Here is a 20,403-nt window from a genome sequence, read left to right as displayed (position 1 = left end):
TCCAATTTGTCCTGAGTACGCCGATACCCGATATGTGGGGGGGAACGACTGTTTGAGCGCATGGCAGCGCTCGGAAGGGAAGGAGCATCATTTGGAATGCAGACTTAGATGGATTGGTCTGCAGGCGTCACATTGCGTTTGCAGAGCCCCATATGTACCTAAACAGTATAAACCCCCTACAAGTGACGCCATATTGGAAACTAGACCCCCAATGAACTTATCTAGATGTGTTGTGAGAACTTTGAACCCCCAAGTGTTTCACAACAGTTTATAACGCAGAACCGTGAAAATAAAAAAACATTTTTTCCCACAAAAATTATTCTTTAGCCCCCAGTTTTGTATTTTCCCAAGGGTAACAGGAGAAATTGGACCCCAAAAGTTGTTGTCTAATTTTTCCTGAGTACGCGGATACCCCATATCTTGGGGTAAACCGGTTTGGGCACACGGGAGAGCTCGGAAGGGAAGGAGCACCGTTTTATTTTTTCAACGCAGATCGGAAGCCATGTCGCGTTTGGAGAGCCCCTGATGTGCCTAAACAGTGGAAACCCCCAATTATAACTGAAACCCTAATCCAAACACACCCCTAACCCTAATCCCAACGGTAACCCCAACCACACCTCTAACCCTGACACACCCCTAACCCTAATCCCAACCGTAAATGTAGCCCCAACCCTAATCCTAACTTTAGCCACAACCCTAACCGGAAAATGGAAATAATGGAAATAAATACATTTTTTAAAATTTTTTAATTTTTCCCTAACTAAGAGGGTGATGAAGGAGGGTTTGATTTACTTTTATAGCGGGTTTTTTTAGCGTATTTTTATGATGGACAGATGGCATCATGTTATAATGTAAGATCGCTGATATGACACTTTGCAGCGATCTGACGTGCACTTCTCCTGGCTTCCCGGAGCCTGCTCTGAGCAGGCACAGTGAAGCCACCTCCCTGCAGGACCCGGATGCCGCGGCCATCTTGGATCCGGGCCTGCTGCAGGGAGGAGGAGGTAAGAGACCCTCGCAGCAACGCGATCACATCGCTTTGCTCCGGGGGTCTCATGGAAGCACGCAGGGAGCCCCCGCCCTGCGCGATGCTTCCCTATATGGGGACAAAATGAGGTTGAATCTCTCGAATGTTTCATCAGAGTACTGAAGTTTCTGATATCTTTGATCTTAGTGTATAAGTCATATATAGACCGGGGAAGGTTTGTTTCCAATGAGAATCTATCAAACATCTTACAGCTGTCAATACATGTAGAAGTCTAAAGGTTCTTTTAGGTATATTTTGAGGAAAAAATATTAAGTAAAAAATCTAAAGGATCGAATGATAACCAAAATTTGTACATTTCTCCAGAAGGGTATATCAGGGAGCAGTCCCAGAATAGGTGGAATAAAAATACTTTTTCTGTATATTTTGTTGTGGAATGCTGTAAATTTGGGATCAAAAGCAAGCGAACCGGTCCAGTATGAGATTAAATTTATTTTCTGCCTACAGCTTTCTGGCGTCTAGTGGCCAGCGCTGGGATAAAGAATAAAATCAGATGCTACTCACTCTTTCCCCACGGTTCAGTGCTGCCTTATTGCTGCTGCTACAGTGTCAGCTTACTGGCTGCAGTGGTGACGTCACCACCACGGAGCTCAGTGATTGGCTGATGTGCGCTGTAGTCATGATGTCACCGCTACAGCAAACAAAGACCAGAGCAGCAACAGAAAAGCAGCGGTGGACCCGGGGGAGGGCGAGTAACATCTGATTTTATCATTTTAACTCAGCGGTGGATATCGAAGGCCAGAAAGTTATAAGCAGCATATGCTACTTGAGCAGCATATGATTTAAGGAACAAAGAGCTTTGTAATGTATGCGTTTTATGGTTTTGAAGTAGAAAGCAGATCATAACGGGACCACCTTGGAGAGGTAGCGAAGCCCTGATTACCTTCCCACAGAGAGTGATTGACAGGCTTCTTTCTATACACTGATAGAGGAAGAGCTGTCAATTAGTGGCAGAGATCAGCAGCTCTTACAGAATCTTTCCTCAGAGCTCAGTCTGCCTTTAAAGCTTACCAATCTATAGATCATATCTTGCCACCAAATATACAGCACATATACTGTAGAAGTTAGTAGTAACACAACAGGAAAAGGTTACATATCGCCAGCTTACCTTCACCAAGTCTTTTGGCCAGCCAGTTCCTAGAACGCTCCTACTTCCATATCCTAAGGTATTTCCACCATACTCTGCTACTTTACGACTGTTCGTATTAGGTCCAGCATAGATCACCAGCTAGTCATAGTTGTAAAGATGAAAAACAGGAATAAATACATTTTTATCCAATAAAAACCTAAGTATCAAACCTCCATAATCCTTAAAAAAAAAAAAAAAAAAAAAAAACACAACACAACCTGTTCACTAACCTTATCATAATCATACTGTGAGGAACAACGGCTGTCAAAGCGGAGATACAGACATCGAGCGCCGGGTATATGGACACTCTCCTTAAACTTGTAATTGTCTCTAACGGGATGGGATGTTTCTACGGTCTTTCCAGCAGCCCAGGGTGCGGGAATCTTCAGACCTGTCAGAAAGCCGGGTTCCTCCTTCTCCTCCAACATCCTGCAGCAGTGTAAGGGTACAGTGTGTATTGCGGAAATATTCATATGTAAGTAGTATCGCATTCAGGCAAACCACACCTTAATCTCTTCCAGTCGTGGCCAATTTCAGTTTTTTCCTTCCCCTTCTCCCAAGAGCCATTACTTGTTTACCGTAATTGTCTGTCCAGATAGACACAATTCTAACATTGTTTTTTGTGGTAAACACGGCCTGCCAATATGATTCTCCATTACAGAATGTTGAAGACGATATAAAACATGTCCAGTTTTTTATATTATTTAGTGATTAAAAAAAAAATTGAGATTGTGTCGCCATTTTCCGAGTTTTTTTTCATTTTTCGGTTAACAGATGTGTGAGGGATTATTTTTTTGGAGGAGCATGTCGTCATTTTTATTGATACAAATTTGGGATCAATATGAAATTTTTGATATATTGCGACCAAAAATTACCCACGCAATTTTGGCGATACCATGTGTTATTTTTTATTTATTATATTTATTATTATTATTATTATTATTATTATTATTACCTTTATTTTTAACAGGGAAAAGGAGAATAATTTAAACTTATGATTCTTTAATTTTTTTTTTAATTTAGCTTTTCACTTTAGTCTAGTCTTCTAAGGTGACTTTAACCTGCGAGTGTCTGATCACTTGCACTATATACAGCTATACCATAATAATGCTGCATATAGTAAAAATCATGGTCTCCACTGAAGAAAAGCCACAGGATGGGTTTCAAAGGTGCTCCATGATGACAAACACAAGAGTTTTCATCAGACCCGGCTGTCATAGCATCATGGTGGCACCCATGAGCGCATTGGTAATGCAGCTGTCAAAGTTTGACAATGGCATTTAACAGGTTAAGAGTTACAAGCGGAGCTGAGTGGCTGTTAGAGGCAGGTCCCGGCTGTGTGTCGCAGTCATTTTCCGCCAGGTATGAGTCGGTCATACTCAGCCTGTGAGCGTACTCCATACACCAGTTACCGACTTGCACTGTACATGTATGGCTGATGTCAATAAGGGGTTATAGGGAACCTGTCAGCACCTAAACCGCTGCCATAACTGTGTATAAGCCTATTCCTTCATTATTTTTTCGAAGGCTAAAAATTTAAGTTATAAATTTGGCTTGCGATATGAAGATTCGCCGAGACTAGTCTAGTGGTTGATTACCCCAGGCAGCAGACGACCATATTGGACTGACTGCATGATCCGAGGCAGGACTAGTCTGTGGATACCAACGCCATGGTGGCTAGTTCTGACTAAGCAGCAAAATAAAGACAGATATACAAACTGATTTTCACAAGATCATTTGTGGGCATAGCCACTATTTACATAGGTAAATGCAGACCTAATATAAATGATTTTTTTCTGGGGGCGGGCTAAAATCCCTTTTAAGAAAAACTGTCTTCCTTGTCTACTTTACACTTAAATCTCTTCCTGTAACCTTAGCGGGCAGCACCTATGCAGGGAATCTGTAAGACTGAAGGTGGCCATACACAGATAAACACAGTCCGAACCCACTGAATTAGTGGACAGACTGACCATCGAACCAACACATACATGCCAATGGTGAATGTTGGGGGAGAGGACTATAGAGCAGTTTGGGCATAAGCTCAATCCTTTGCACCCATTAGAAATAAGCCAGCACCAGAGCTGTATGGCAGCAGCTCATGCCCCTCACCCCCAAGCTCCAGGAAAGTAGTGACATATCTATCTAAAGCTTAATGGCCTCCTTTAGGTCTTCACAACATCTGTGATGACGAGAGCTATATTCAAGATGGACAACCTCTATGTGATTGTGCAAATACAGCAAACCATGTTTTTTTTCTATCAATGGCTAGCTTTTGATTAGGTGTCAGAAACTGAACAGATGAAAAGGAAAAAAATAATAATTCTCAGCACTTCCTTAATAGAATAACACACACCTATCATCTGGTAATAATTTGCTCTTCTGATCTGAAAGTCCACTTGGAGAGGTCCCAATATCGGCCAAAGCTGTGCACTGGGTTTTTAGAAGAAGAGCCGTCTAAACACACATGGATTAGAAAAACAAGAAATGCAGAAATGAGTATTTATTGACAAAGGAAATTCAATATTAACACTATATAATAAAGGTTATTAGAAAACTGGATTAACACAAACTACAAGGAACATTTATTATTTTGTGGTGCATAATTACACATGATGGGATCATTTCAGATCCTGAGGTCATCTTTTAAAACCTCTACAACAAGCTTTCCTGAGAGCGGCGGATAAAGACATCAGACAGACTTGTTCCATACCTGGCTGGTATACAGCACTAGTTGTACAAGTTGGGGCATCAGAGCATCTGCCATTGTTAACGTCTGTAGATTTGGATGCATGAGGGATGTAAGGAGCACAGGAAGGAGATGGCCAAGCATGGTGGACTTTGTAATTTGTTCTAAGCCCTTTAATCTGAAACAAAATATATAGTTACCAAAGCATGTTAACAAATTGGGCATATTCTATTTCTATCTACATATGTATATCCATCTACATACAAAATATACACACCTCAATATTAAAATAACACCAAGAAGGAAAAGTCATGGAATTATAAAAATCAAAGAGTTGACAGACATAATAATAGTATAAAAATGATGAAAAATGGAAATAAAACTTCTAAAACATCTCGATTTATTCTGTATCAAGCATGAGCACCACATGCAGAAATACACGCATTTACACACCTTGGCATGTTATCAGTGAGGTTATTGTGGTTGTTTGAGGAATCTTCTGCCTTGCTGAATGCACGTGGGTACACATCATCAAGATCCGCTGCCAACAGCTCCCCTTGCAATTGCTGACCAATGACATCCGAGCCCATGGTAGCATGATTAGACCATGCAGACTGCTCACAGCAGCACAGGTAACATGTGACCTGGCACTGTTGTGTTGAAAATGGCATGAGGTCAAAAGGAACACCTGTAGCTAGATTTCTAACTCCTATCCAATTTTGTGCAACAGCCTTTCTGATGGTTTGTGTAGACACTGACGCCTTTGGCCTCGTAAGTGATGTCCAATTTCACTTCCAGTGTAGACTGGATCAATCATAGAACTAGTGTTATGACCATATATCCAAAGTGTCCCTAAGTCCTTCTTTAAATATATCAACACAAGGCTACTGTTTGCTCATGCTACTGTGAGAAGCCTAATTTGGCTACCATGGCCTGCCACCTCTCCAGTCGTTTTTTCCCATTCAGCACATCTGGGATGTCATTGATCAACAACTGTAAAGGGAGCTGCCAGCAGCAGATCTTGATGATTTGCCCAAGTGCTTTCACTGAGATAGAACATTCCTGACAACCATTAGTAACCTCTTTGATAGAAGCCAAGATGTGTAAGTGCGTGTATTTCTGAGCATTGCGCTCATACTCTATACTGAATAAAATCAATAGGTATAGAAAATGTGGTTTCCATTTTTTCATCATTTGTATATCATTAACATGTTTATTGATACATTGATTTGCGGAACCTCCCCTCTTTTCCTTCTTGGTGTTACAGTTGCAATGTTGAGGGGTGTATGTGTGTACATAGGTGTATAATGTACTTCTGTGTATATGTATCTACCCTTCCTTAATGAATTTAAAAGTTATGACCACATCTGACAAGGCAAAAGTATATTTAAATGTGCCATAAGTTACCCTTATTTTAAAAAGTTGCACTACGTTTCAGGATACAATAAGCATTTTGCAACCTACTCCTAGTTTCAGACTTTTCTCATTACAGGCGAGATCCTCTTAGTAAGGCCGGAGTCACATTTGCGAGTGTAATGCAAGAAACTCACATGAGTCTCTCACATCAATACCTGTATGAATGAATGAATACAGCCCCCAAACAAATTTGCTAATAAGGCACATAGATGTCACATAGTGGGATTACTGCCTCGCGACCCCCTCTATGAGCTAGAATAAAGACATTCTTAATGGCTACCTTGTAATAATGTATTATAATACCTGGCTACACGGTTCTAACGGCAAAACTAGCTGTTTACAGGGAGTTTCAGAAGAAGCGTTTGGAAAGGGTTGTCTCTGATGAAATTTCGATTTATTATGGATAATTTATGATGAAGGAAGTTTCTTTTTTTTACAATGTATAAAAATATAACAAACTCACATACCTAACATCCCTATCTGGAAAATCACTGTTGATGAGAGCAGTTGTGACACGTTGAAGCATTTCCAGAACTTCATCACATCCGGTTAATATTTGTGTTGCTAAGCCTAAAATGCTAGTCTGAAGTTCCTAAAAAGAAAGATGGAGGAATAGGAAAATAAAAATATCAAACAAATCCCACATTAGTTAATATTCACCTGAAGAGAATACAGCTAAATGTGTGCAAAATGTGAGGAGATAAAAATATGCAACGTTGAATTGCCATAAGAAAGTTTCAGACTTACTCAGATTTATGTTCTGCAACATAAGTGCAGGGTCAAACATGGATATATGTAAATAGGATATTAGAAAAAATATAGGAGAATAGTCATACAGATGACACTTTTGTTTTTTTATAAGTGTCCAGACAGATGGGGGGGGGGGGGAGAAAAAGGATTTATGGTTTTTAGTCATCATCAACATTTGTCTTAAAAAAATAAATAAATCATAGAGTGGTAGCGTTGGAAGGGACCTCCTGGGTCATCTGGTCCAACCCTCTGCTCATAGCAGGATTCACTAAATCATCCCAGACAGATGTCTGTCCAGCCTCTGTTTGAAGACTTCCATTGAAGGAGAACTCACCACCTCTAGTGGCAGCCTGTTCCACTCAGTCGCCCTAATATCAAAAAGTTTTTTCTAATATCTAATCTGTGTCTCCTCCCATTCAGTTTCATCCCATTGCTTCTAGTCTTTCCTTGAGCAAATGAGAATAAAGATGATCCTTCTACAATGTGACAGCCCTTGAGAGATTTGTAGACAGCTATTATGTCTCCTCTCAGTCTTCTTTTTTGCAAGGTAAACAGTCACAAATCCTGCAACCGTTCCTCAATGGACTTGGTTTACAGACCTGTCACCATTCTGGTCGCTCTTCTTTGAACTTGCTCCAGTTTGTTGATGTCTTTTTTTAAAATGTGGTGCCCAAAACTGGACACAGTATTCCAGATGAGGTCTGACCAATGAGGAGTAGAGAACAATAATGACTTCACGTGATCTAGACTGTATGCTTCTGGTAATACATCCCAGAATTGTATTTGCCTTATTGCTGCTGCTGCATCACACTGTTGACTCATGTTCAGTCTGTGATCTATTGGGTTACCCTAGTCTTTTTCATATGTGCTGTTGCTTAGACCTATTCCTCCCATTCTGTATGTGCTTTTTTCCCCTTTTTATTGCCCAGATGCAGTACTTTGATTTTTCCCTGTTAAAAAACATTATTTTAGTTACTGTCCACTGCTCCAGTTTATTTATATATTTTTGAATCCTCTCTCTTCTCTAGTATTCGCTATCCCTCCTAGCTTTGCGTCATCAGCAAATTTAATCAGTTTACCCTCAATTCCTTAATCTCAATCATTGATAAAGATGTTGAACAATACAGGGCCCAGGGTAGAATAAAATGGGGGGAAGGGAATTGTCAGAATTCAGCTGCCAAGCAATCAATGTTTTAATAATAAGCTACTAGTGGCGTTTTTTTTTTTTTTTTTTAGAAAATAATTAGATCTAAAAGGGGTAATTTTTCTCCTTGTGGAGAGTAACAAGCCAGCCCTGGCATGTTAAAGTGAGGAGACATATGCCATGCATGCTCCTCTAGGAAATGAAGTATGCAAATTGCCTCTTCAGATGGGGAGAGGACTGGAACTCTAGTGCCACCTATTGGATGTAGCAATCCTAAAATACAATATTGACCCTTTAACGAGACTTGCCATACGACTTAGGATAAAAACTGCCTGCAAATTGAGCTTCTGGTTTGGCTTATATCCCAAGTCATATGGCAATACTCGTTAAAGGGTCAATAGTGACTTTTAGGATTGTTTCTTCCAATAGGTGGCACTAGAGTTCTACTCCTCTTCCTCTCTGAAGAGGCTATTTGCACATTAGAAAAGAATGATCAACAATCTCTAAATGTAGAAAAAAGAAGACTAGAGCATTTTTGTAGAAACATGGAGATTTTTAGAAGCGTAAAAAACTGCTGACAGCACTTGATAGGTGAGGGTTAAATTAGTTCAAAGGGAACCAGTCAGTAGGATCAACGCTCCTAAGTCTTCTATATGGGCATGTTGGTCATAGAAAGATGAATAAAAGGGATACCTTGATATCTGCAATCCGATGCCCAAGTCCTGAGAAATCATTGTTTTCTTAAATGTACATGAGCTGTTCAGATCTATGGTCCACACAAACATCTCCCTCAGAATCTACCTCAAGAGCTTTTTTAAATGAAAGGGTGAGTTACCAGTGTGATGGCCGCTCTCTGCTCTCCTGATCTCATTGCAGAGCTGTGTGTAATTATACCTGCCACATCTGCAGAGTCCTCTCAGTGCTTTAGCTTCCATCTCACAGGCAGTTAGTGTTGCAATACAGCAGACTGTGGAAGGGTTTTTGAGGAGACCAAATTCAGTTTGTACAGTGTTAGTTACATGTCTCACACTGGTAGCACCAGATAGTTAAAATAATCTCTGGAGTTATAGAGTCAGCTTCCAATGACTTACATGTGCATATAGATAGTTGGCTTAGGAGGGTTGACCCAACTGACAGATTCCCTTTAAACATACCCAGGTTGATTGACCTACTAGAAGCAGGATCTAGAACAAGCTTGAATCCTCCATGTCCTGAACTATTCCTTTTGATCAGTAATTGCCACAAGTATAATGAGCCTTATGGTACCGTCACACTGAACGATATCGCTAGCGATCCGTGACGTTGCAGCGTCCTAGATAGCGATATCGTTGAGTTTGACACGCAGCAGCGATCAGGATCCTGCTGTGCCATCGTTGGTCGGAGCAGAAAGTCCAGAACTTTATTTCGTCGCTGGACCTCCCGCAGACATTGCTGGATCAGCGTGTGAGACGCAGATTCAGCGATGTCTTGACTGGTAACCAGGGTAAACATCGGGTTACTAAGCGCAGGGCCGTGCTTAGTAACCCGATGTTTACCCTGGTTACCAGCGTAAACTTAAAAAAAAAAAAAAAACACTACATACTTACATTCCGGTGTCTGTCCCCCGGCGCTGTGCTTTCCTGCACTGGCTGTGAGCGCCGGCCAGCCATAAAGCACAGCGGTGCATAGGTTTCTATTATACTTTTCCTCTATTTGTCCCACTCCTGGTTTTGGCTTACAAATACTGAGGTAAAATACTGACCAAATACTGCTAGTGTGACGGCAGCCTTTAGGTTAGGCCAGTCCTTGCCGCTTCCCTGATTTCCACAGCCTCTTAAATTTTTTTTTTTATTTTATTTTTATTTATTTTTTTTTTTTAAATCAAATGCTTTTTATTGAAGAAAGCAGAAAGGATAACATTACATGAATTCGAGTACAAATGATAATACTTTCCCCATTTTTTAATAAATGTAAATACACCAAACACATAACTCCCCCCTCCCATAACAAGAACCCCCCCATCACGCTTCTACAATCCTTATCCATGTATTAATAATAATAATTTTTATTTATATAGCGCCAACATATTCCGCAGCACTTTACAATTAAGCGGGGACATGTACAGACAATAAATTCAGTAAAAGTTAAGACAATTCAAAAATTTAAACAGTGACATTAGGGGTGAGGCCCCTGCTCGCAAGCTTACAATCTACAAGGAAATGGGGGGACACAATAGGTGAAAAGTGCTTGTTATTTCAGGTCTGGAAATTACAATAAATAGGGATTTTCATATAAAGCTGCATGATCCGGTCATCAGCCCGTGTGTTTAAGTGCAATAGTCAAGTATCAAGTGCAGTTATCGTGAGCATGGAGGGTATGGAGACAGATGAATAGTAGGGTGCAGATTCACATGCAGATAATATTTGGAAGGAGGGAAAAGGGCAAAGTTAGTTTACTGAATAGTTGATGTGGTAGGCTTGTTTGAAGAGATGGGTTTTTAAAGCGCGCTTGAATAGGTCAGGGCTAGGTATCAGTCTGATCGTCTGGGGAAATGCATTCCAGAGAGCTGGCGCAGCACGTATGTATTACAATGTTGTACACTCTTTTATAACCCTAATATCCTATTTTTGATGAGTTCTGCAGAAGCCAATCCGGATTACAAAATTAACGCTCTTTACAAATTCCTTCCGTGGGAGGATTTTCATCTAACCAGTGCAATGTGATAGTCTTCCTTGCAACATAAAGCAGTCTGGCTATTGCTAGCCTACCCCATTCATCTGACGCCACCTCCTCTACATGTCCTAAAATACACGTCAATGGATCTCGAGTAATAGTTGCTTCCGTCACTCCTTCCACTAAATTTAGGACCACAATCCAAAATGCCTGTAATCTTGGACAAGACCATAGCATATGAAGAATATCAGCTTCATCCATCGTACATCTCGGGCATCCAGAGTCCGCCCTTAGTCCAGCTTTTTTCATCCACACAGGTGTCCTGTATACCCTATGTATAGTGAATAACTGCGACACCCTCCCAGATTCACTTATAGTAATTCTAGGGACATATTGTAAAATCGACTCCCACTGATCATCCGATATGTCTCCCAAATCCCTTGTCCATTTGGATCTAGCCATCAATGGGTATCTTTCCAAAAACGTATCCAGCAATCCCCTGTAAATTAGCGATATAAGACCCCTAGCACCCCTCTGTGGACCAAGTATATTCAACATACTGTTACTCTGTATCACTATTGGTGACCTTCTCCACTGTCTAGAGAAGTGGTCCCCAACCTTTCTGACCTTGAGAGCCACATTCAGAGAGGGTCGCGAGCCACATCCAGCTCCCACCCCCTTCAAAGTAGTGTCAACCAAAGCCCCCATTACAGGTATAATGATAACCAAAGCTTTTCCACAGAAATCACTCCAGAGCAGTACACGGAGATCCAGGGGTTCCCACAATACCCCCATTCAGTATCCTCCCAACACACTGTCACATCCAGCTTTGAGCACCTCCTCTAACAGGCAGTAGAAACCTCCAGCGTACCATACCTAAAACATCTCTAAACCCTTAAGACCAGTAAATGTGCATCATCCAGATCTGCAATTCTGTGCAGGGCTACTCACAAAATTCACCATTTTGAGATGTGCTCTTTATTCCTGTTTGCAAGACCTGGACCTAATGCATCAAGCTGGCAGACAGTCGCGAGCCACAATTCATGGGGCCGCGAGCCACATATGGCTCCCGAACTATAGGTTGGGGAGCCCTGGTCTAGAGAATGCGTGTCGCAACTGTAGATACTGGTAGAACATGCATGCTCCAAATGGAACGCTTTCCTGAGTGTTTCAAATGTTTTAAATGTCTCACCATCTAGCAGCTGCGACACATACAATATACCTATTCTTCACCAGTGTCCAAAATTCCGTAGACTTAGCAGTTTAGTCAGCCGGGGATCATGCCAAATGGCTATGTATCTCATGTATTCCCCTATACCCCTCCATAGCTTTATTTTTTTCCAGGGTTTTTCAAGCAACGCCAAAGTTGGAAACCTTTTAGGATTCAGACGCAATTTACCCGCCTCCAGAGCAGCTAGTAGCGGGCCCCTCTCCACCACGAGAAATAACCTTCCTCACTGAGCTTAGAAGATAATCCCCCCATCCCACCAAATGCTGGCATTGGGACCCAATATAATACAGCCATGGGTTGGGAACCGCCAAACCTCCATCTTTTGGACGTTGCAACAGTTCTAACTTAATACGTGCTCAACCCCCTTTCCATATCAAATCACGGAAAATGGCGTTAATTTTATAAAAGCTATTTTGAGGCAGCCAAACCAATGCATTGTGTAGCACATACAAAAGCTGAGGCATAAGTATCATCTTTATTAAGTTAGCACACCCGGCCATTGTTAAATTTAATTTCCTCCATGTCATAATCTTCTGTTTAAATTTACCTAGCAGCGGGTTCAAATTACCGTAAGTCTTTCATAATCTTCAATATTATTTGACACCCTAATGCCCAGGTAAGTGAATTGTGTAAACACTTGAACCAGAGTTGGCTAATCTCCTACAACAAGTGCCCCACCATCCAGAGGTAACAAAACAGACTTATCCCAGTTATTGCAGATCCCAGATATACCGGCATATTAGTCTAGAACCTTCATCACCGTCCACAGGGAACCCTCCGCATCTCCCAAAAATAGCAACGTGTCATCAGCACAGAGTGCCACTTTTTCCTCATATATCCCATATTTAAATTCTACAATATTTTGATCCCTTCTAATCACTGCCGCCAGTGGCTCTATTGCTATAGCAAACAAAGGAGATAAAGGACATCCCTGTCATGTGCCTCTAAACAAGGAAAACCCCTCAGACATTCGCCCATTAACACGTACTTTGGCCCTAGGAGCAGTATACAACAACTGAACCCATTTGGTAAACACTTCCCCAAAGCCCATGTGCTGCAACGTAGCCCACAAGTACTTCCACTCTACGCTATCGAATGCCTTGGCCGCATCCAACAACAAGATCACTCTATGCCCTTCACTATCCGCCTTCACTTGCATGTTAATAAAAAGTCTCCTCAAATTCATTGCTGTAGATGTTAGGCATAAAGCCCACCTGACCCCCATGCACTATAGATGTTATAACTTTATTACGATGGTTAATCATTTTAGCCAAAAGTTTTGCATCCGTTGTTAGCAGTGAGTTTGGGCGATACGAGGCCAGCTCAGTAGGGTCCTTGCAATTCTTAGGGAGCACAACAATTATTGCCTCCCGCATGGACCGTGTGAGTTCACCTCTTTCCAACCCTGACTTATATACTTCCAGCAAAGCAGGTAGCAAACATTTCCCATATGTTTTGTATACTTCACCGGGCAAACCATCCCCCCGGAGCCTTTTCATTAGCCATAGAGGCCAGCGCTACCTCCACCTCCTCCAAGCTAAATGGTCTATCCAATAATTGCTGATTCTCTGCGGACAATCTGGGAAGCTCAGATCTGATCAAAAAAATCATTAATCTCTATCTGTCGCCTGTGCCTGTGATCTACAGTTGTGGCCAAAAGTATTGACACCCCTGCAATTCTGTCAGATAATACGCAGTTTCTTCCTGAAAATGATTGCAAACACAAATTATTTGGTATTATCTTCATTTAATTTGTCTTAAATTAAAAAACACAAAAATTGTCCTAAAGTCAATTGGATACAATTCCACACCAAACATAAAAAAGGGGGTGGACAAAAGAATTGTCACTGTTCGAAAAATCATGCGATGCTTCTCTAATTTGTGTAATTAACAGCACCTGTAACTTACCTGTGGCACCTAACAGGTGTTGGCAATAACTAAATCACACTTGCAGCCAGTTGACATGGATTAAAGTTGACTCAACCTCTGTCCTGTGTCCTTGTGTGTACCACATTGAGCATGGAGAAAAGAAAGAAGACCAAAGAACTGTCTGAGGACTTGAGAAACCAAATTGTGAGGAAGCATGAGCAATCTCAAGGCTACAAGTCCATCTCCAAAGACCTGAATGTTCCTGTGACTACCGTGCGCAGTGTCATCAAGAAGTTTAAAGCCCATGGCACTGTGGCTGACCTCCCTAGATGTGGACGGAAAAGAAAAATTGACAAGAGATTTCAACGCAAGATTGTGCGGATGTTGGATAAAGAACCTTGACTAACATCCAAACAAGTTCAAGCTGCCCTGCAATCCGAGGGTACAACAGCGTCAACCCGTACTATCCGTCGGTGTCTGAATGAAAAGGGACTGTATGGTAGGAGACCTAGGAAGACCCCACTTCTTACCCCGAGACATAAAAAAGCCAGGCTGGAGTTTGCCAAAACTTACCTGAAAAAGCCTAAAACGTTTTTGAAGAATGTTTTCTGGTCAGATGAGACAAAAGTAGAGCTTTTTGGGCAAAGGCATCAACATAGAGTTTACAGGAGAAAAAAAAAAAAAAGAGGCATTCAAAGAAAAGAACACGGTCCCTACAGTCAAACATGGCGGAGGTTCCCTGATGTTTTGGGTTGCTTTACTGCCTCTGGCACTGGACTGCTTGACCGTGTGCATGGCATTATGAAGTCTGAAGACTACCAACAAATTTTGCAGCATAATGTAGGGCCCATTGTGAGAAAGCTGGGTATGGGTCTTCTAGCAGGACAATGACCCAAAACACACTTCAAAAAGCACTAGAAAATGATTTGAGAGAAAGCACTGGAGACTTCTAAGGTGGGCAGCAATGAGTCCAGACCTGAATCCCATTTCACACCTGTGGAGAGATCTAAAAATGGCAGTTTGGAGAAGGCATCCTTCAAATATCAGGGACCTGGAGCAGTTTGCCAAAGAAGAATGGTCTAAAATTCCAGCAGAGCATTGTAAGAAACTCATTGATGGTTACTGGAAGCGGTTGGTCGCAGTTATTCTGGCTAAAGGTTGTGCAACCAAGTATTAAGCTGAGGGTGAGGTTTTGTCTGGCCCATTTTTGGAGTTGTGTGTGAAATGATCAATGTTTTGCTTTTTGCTTCATTCTCTTGTGTTTTTTCATTTAAGACAAATTAAGATAAGATAATACCAAAGAATTTGTGATTGCAATCATTTTCAGGAAGAAACTGAGTATTATCTGACAGAATTGCTGGGGTATCAATGCTTTTGGCCACAACTGTATATAGATTAATATAAAAGCCCTCCATCATCTCCAGTATGCCCATCTTCTATTATTACCTCCTGCCCATCTTCTCTCTTCAAGGCAATTATATAAGCACCGTCTCTCTGTGCAGCAGCCACTAGGGCCAGTAGATGACCGGCTCTCTCTCCTTCAAAGTATTGCATAGTTTGGAACATCTTTTTTCGTTCCGCCATCCGTAAGGACAGCACATTTATTCCAACCTGAGCCTTTTTAAGCCTCTCCTCCGCCTGAGTGGATGGGTTCAAGGTCAATGCCTCCTCCGCCTCTCTCAGTTCCCGGAATACCCACTGATCTTTCTGCTTAGTATTCATCTGAACCCTAGATATTCCTTTAATACAAAGCCCCCGAAAGAAAGCTTTCATTGCCTCCCAAACAATTCCCTCATGGGCCGTACCACTATTAACCCTGAAAAACTCTTGGAGCTCTTTCTCAGGATCACCTCCTTTATCAATTAACTGCAGCCAAAAGGGGTTTAATCGCCAAGGGGGTTTGTTATTCATTATCCGCCCCTGCTCACCAAGTACAACATACACTGGAGAATGGTCAGACATAGTTCTAATCAAATATCCCACATCTGTCACAAGTCTTAGCATCTGGTCATCCCCTAACGCCAAATCGATCCTCGACAAGGAAGAAAAAGTCGCTGAGAAGCACGAGAATCTATGAACCCCGGCATTACGGACCCTCCAGAGATAAATGATAGATGTTTCTCTCAACAAAGCTCCAAATGGAGTACAGTTACCCCCTGATTTTATGTCCTCTCATAGTACATAGAAAGTCGGGTACATTATTGAGATCACCCACCACCAAGTCCGGGACACCAGAGAAGCCCGCGATAATTTCAAGTATTTGCATAAGTATTTGTATAAGTTTGCACATAGACACATACCGCCCTTCCGAGTCAATGATCATGTTGAGCTTTTCAAATTTTGTTTCCTTACATATCAAGATACTTACTCTCCTCGAATAGGCAGAGTACGTAGCATGATAGCTCTCGTATCCAACGCCCATTCAGGGAGTGAATCCTGTCTGGGACCTTGTGAGTCTCCTGCAAGCATATTGTAGCTGGTTTCGCTGCACGCAAAAACTGAAAAATTGCTTTTTTTTTTTTTTTTTTTTTTTTTAACATCAGCTGCCAGGCCTCTAAGGGTATGTTTCCACGTTCAGGAAACACTGCGTTTTTGATGCTGTGTTGAGCCGCAGAGTCAATAACGCAGCGTCCAGATGTTACAGCATAGTGGAGGGGATTTCATGAAATCCCGTCTCCACTATGCATTAAAATACGCATGCAGCATACCTGCAAAAACGCACATGCGGCGCGTCTTAAGAACGCAGCATGTCCTTACATTGCAGAAATAGGGATTTTTGTGTACTCACCGTAAAATCCTTTTCTCCGAGCCATTCATTGGGGGACACAGACCGTGGGTGTATGCTGCTGCCACTAGGAGGCTGACACTAAGTGATACAAAAAAAGTTAGCTCCTCCCCTGCAGTATACACCCTCCTGCTGGCTCTCAGCTAACCAGTTTGGTGCAAAAGCAGTAGGAGATAAATAACGTAAGAAAGTATAGTATGTCAAATTATGTATGAGAGTAGAGTATATCAAAAATAGATATGAGAGTATAGAATGTCAAATATATAAATATATATATCTATATACATAATATACACACATACATGTGAAAACCATATATACATGAGAGTATAGCACTCAATTATAAAACAAGCACAAGCTAATAAAAAGGGTGGGAGCCGTGTCCCCCAATGAATGGCTTGGAGAAAAGGATTTTACGGTGAGTACACAAAAATCCCTATTTCTCCTTCGCCTCATTGGGGGACACAGACCGTGGGACGTCCCAAAGCAGTCCCTGGGTGGGTACAACATCAGATCAGGCCCTGTGCAACCGCTACTTACGAGTGTGCTACCACGGCCTACAGAGTCCGCCTGCCCAGACTAACATTTGCGGAAGTCAGGGAATTATAGTGCTTCAAGGATGCATGCAGACTGGCTGAACCCGCAAAGCTGACAGACGTGCTTTGCTGACGTCTGGTGTCAAGAACTCAAGAAAAAAACCTTGGTTGATCGAGTGGAGTGAAAAAATATAGGCTGACGTTTAACACGGAAGGATTTCTGGATGCGTAAAGAATTTACCAGGCTAACATGGTCGAAGACACAGCTAAGGTCTTCCTACTCAGGACACTCACATTGTCCAGGGAATGGGGTACCCATTCCATTTTGTGGACTGGAGCCGAAAGAGGAGAGGGAAGAACGATGCCCTCGTAACAGAGGAAGTATGATACCACCTTGGTAACCAGGGACGGGGACGGCCGAGGACAACCTTGCCTTGATGGTAATAAGGAAAAAAGGTTTGAAGGACCAGAATGGCCAGCTTCGAAGACCCATCTGAATTGAATAGGACAACGCGGATGTCTCAGGACCACTCGGAACTAGTGGAAGAGGCGTGATGTAGTATGCACTGCGATGGCTTATGGATGCCGAGGCCGAACCATGAACTCGAGTATATTGGCGTTCAGGCAGGACGCCGGCCGACCTACATCTGGAGTGCTTCAGTGAAGGTAGATATGTTGGAAGACTTCCGGATGAAAACTCCCACTCACTTGAGGCGAGACCCTGGCGGCTAAAGAAAAAACTGCTGCTAACAGTTGTATTCCCGGGAAGAGTACTGCTGAGTTCGCCGAATGATAGATCTCGGCCCATCAGAGAGAGTGTGAGGAACGTAGGTCAAGATGCCTGACCGTGGGTACCTACTAGACGATAGACGTATTGGACAGCCGTGATAATATCCAACTGAATTTGGATGAGGAGACCTGCCAGAGGGCATTGGTCCTGCTGTAGAATAAGAGGTACCGTTGGGATTCGCAGAAAAAAACCGGTCGGGAGACTGGATTCCCGAGATAACCAGAGGCCTTGAGCGGTGTGATGACGCTCCGTAGTAACTAGCAACCCTTGAACCGGGAGAAAAGATCTCCCCCGGAAGAGAAAAGGTGCTCAGAGATTACCCTCTGGAAACTTACGGAGTGAAGGGAACTGCCTCCATTGCCATTATTCTACCGAAGGATACTCATAGCAAAACGAATGGAATGAGGGCAGGTACTGAACGGGGCTGAAATTCAGCCCTGTTTTTGAGTACCCAACGTAGCAGAAGAGATAGCCCAAGACCAGACAGGCCGTTCTGGCATTAGCCAGAACTGCCGGATGGCCATTCCGGCCCGGAATGAGGGAATGAGAGACCAAGTGCGAGGGTTCCCTGTTGAAGGACCACAGCCTTGTTACAAGGGAGGATCCCAACCCTTTGGAGGTGTCCAGGATCATCCTTAAAAAAAAAAAAAAAAGGATTATCTGCTGGGCTGGAAATGAGGAAGACCTGTCTAAGACTATTCGCCAGCCCAGGTGAGGAAGGGTATCGTAAGGTATATATAGACGGGCTCAGCGTAAACCTGGGAGGACGGCTGGAGGTCGACCAGACAGGAGAGGACGGCCACGCACCCAGAGTGCCAGAGGGATATGACCGCCATCATGACAATGGCGAACACTCTGGGAGCGATAGCAAAGCCGAAGGGCAAGGACGTGACTTGTGAAGATAAGCATCCCGAAAGTCGATGGATGCCAGAAAACTCCACCTTTCCCCATTGAAGAGATGGCCAAGTGGAGTAACTCCTTCCAACGGAGGAGGACGTCTTTGAAGCTTGTCAGAGGTTAGAGTTCCAGGATCGGTCTTACTTTTCGGTTTTCTTTTTGGAACCAAGATCCCTTAGATCTAGACTGCCCTGGACCACGCTTCCACCGCTGGTTGGATCTATAGGACATCTGCGATCCTTTGTTCCTACGTGGGGAACACCCCAACTACTCACCGAATAAGCGACCACTCTAAGGGAGTGAAATCAGTTTTTTTTGTTTTTTTTTGAACGCAGAGTATACTTCCGTTCTCTGATCCGTAAAGCCCATCTGAATGGAATAGCATGTGCTGCAGAAAGCGCCGCGCAACTAGCCGCATTCCAAGAGGCGTGCACCACAAAGCCTCCCGCTCAAGAGATTTGATTGCCAGCTGCACTGTCTCCAGAAAGAGAGATAATAGATCTGAAAATATACAAAAATAGACCAACACGAACTATCAGTAAGGAAAAACTACATAGACCAAACACCCTGTGATGAGATGTATAGCAAATTTACATAGGACACTCCTATGTGTTGCGGACACTACAATTTTTATTTTTTCTTTCTGTTATTGTGAATCAAAGCATCAAAGCAGCTAAGGATTCCGGCCAGTAGACCATTGGTCTGGTAACCCATGCAAGCTAAGGAAGGGTAAAGCGCTGAACTCTATGCCGCAAGATGGAATGAGTCATTGTCTGACAGTCCATGGTATCGCTAAGAGATCATCCATCAGGCAGGGAAACTGGTAGGTGCCAGGTATCAGAGTGCGCGGTTTCATCCGCCAGGTGAGGAAAAAAAACCATCTCTTGATTTGCTGCCGTCATTGAACGTGCAGAGATAAAAGGATGAACTTTCAATCAACCATCCTCTTAACAGAGAGGTGGAGAGAAATCGTCCGCCTCCTCGCATCATCCGTTACCCAGAGGAGATGCAGAGGGGAACTGCTCGGACGTCAAAGGGAAGGCATCTGTACATCTACGGAGATCAAGTCCCATGGAAGGCCGGGATGACATCAGGCCCGGGGGAGTAGCAGAGTATACATGGAGGAGACACTCCATGTACTCATTCGATGATGGCATGAGATCGGTGTCCTTTGAAGGACAGACGCCCAGAGTATACGTGGAGGCGACACTCCATGTGCTCTTTTGATAATGGTGTGAGGAGATCGGTGTCCTTTGAAGGACCCGTCGCCCAAAGTATACGTGGAAGCGACACTGCATGTGCCCATTTGGGGATGTTGTGAGGAGATCAGTGTCCCCTGAATGGCCCGTCGCCCAGAGTATATGTGGAGGCGACACTCCATTTGCTCATTTGATGATGGAGTGAGGAGAGGGAGTGCTTCGAAAGGACCCGTCGCCCAGAGAATACTTGGAGGCGACACTCCATGTGCTCATT

General features: G+C 42.9%; 1 protein-coding gene across 2 annotated transcripts in view; it reads right to left on the bottom strand.

Annotated features, from left to right (window-relative positions):
- The window catches only part of HECTD4 (HECT domain E3 ubiquitin protein ligase 4), a 336,354-nt gene that overhangs the window by 174,666 nt on the left and 141,285 nt on the right, over nucleotides 1–20,403 (bottom strand). For both annotated transcript variants that reach the window (XM_069754771.1, XM_069754778.1), the window contains exons 18-22: nucleotides 6,744–6,868; nucleotides 4,885–5,038; nucleotides 4,528–4,628; nucleotides 2,405–2,603; nucleotides 2,154–2,273 (exon numbers count right to left, since the gene is read on the bottom strand). In XM_069754771.1, the coding sequence (XP_069610872.1) occupies nucleotides 2,154–2,273; nucleotides 2,405–2,603; nucleotides 4,528–4,628; nucleotides 4,885–5,038; nucleotides 6,744–6,868 (699 nt within the window). The remainder of the gene's footprint in view (nucleotides 1–2,153; nucleotides 2,274–2,404; nucleotides 2,604–4,527; nucleotides 4,629–4,884; nucleotides 5,039–6,743; nucleotides 6,869–20,403) is intronic.

The sequence above is a fragment of the Ranitomeya imitator genome, chromosome 1 (assembly GCF_032444005.1).
Source record: "Ranitomeya imitator isolate aRanImi1 chromosome 1, aRanImi1.pri, whole genome shotgun sequence".
Classification (NCBI taxonomy): Eukaryota; Metazoa; Chordata; class Amphibia; order Anura; family Dendrobatidae; genus Ranitomeya; species Ranitomeya imitator.
Note: the sequence above shows the minus strand (reverse complement) of the source record. Positions and strands in the feature narration are given on the sequence as shown.